The 548-nt window shown below is 38.3% G+C and overlaps 1 protein-coding gene across 1 annotated transcript in view; it reads right to left on the bottom strand.

Moving 5' to 3' along the window:
- Nucleotides 1-548, bottom strand: part of LOC119592105 (protein SGT1 homolog) — a gene marked incomplete in the record, with an annotated part of 11351 nt that overhangs the window by 3778 nt on the left and 7025 nt on the right. Inside the window, 1 exon segment of the mRNA XM_037940924.1 lies at nt 397-504. Within this exon segment, the coding sequence (XP_037796852.1) occupies nt 397-504 (108 nt within the window).

Here is a 548-nt window from a genome sequence, read left to right as displayed (position 1 = left end):
TGGCAGCATCAGGTTAACATTGGTTATGAGCACAATGGCAACTGTTATCAATATTGGTTGTGAGCATAATGGCAATTGTCATTATTGATGAAATGTTGCTCATGATGCTATGTTGGACAAAGTGCATTCCATATGATCTATAGGGCATTTCCAGACGGACATGAGATTTTAACGGAAATTTTTTTAAATTTCCCATGCTCAACCCTGGGGGAAATTTTTCCCCCTGAAACTACACCATATATTTTGAGAATCTGCAAAGAAACACTTTACTATCCGCTAATTCTCAGATATGAAAATTAATCAAAATCTGGATCAAGACTCTGGTACCTTGCATACTAATTCACCAAACAAGATCTTAACTTTTGAGAATAAATAAATGGCTGTTAACCTACTCACTTTAGAGGTGTAGACTCTAAATGATGATTCAGAAGGCTTGATGGGATGACTAAGATCCAATTCCAAACTGTACTCAGAGCCTCCTGGCAGGGGTGCACTCACACTAACCTGAATGGGGTGAATGAGAGATTATTTCATGGGATGCTTTCCTC

Source organism: Penaeus monodon, chromosome 29 (genome assembly GCF_015228065.2).
Source record: "Penaeus monodon isolate SGIC_2016 chromosome 29, NSTDA_Pmon_1, whole genome shotgun sequence".
Taxonomy (NCBI): Eukaryota; Metazoa; Arthropoda; class Malacostraca; order Decapoda; family Penaeidae; genus Penaeus; species Penaeus monodon.
The sequence above is the reverse complement of the archived record's forward strand: the minus strand, read 5'-3'. Positions and strand labels throughout refer to the sequence as shown.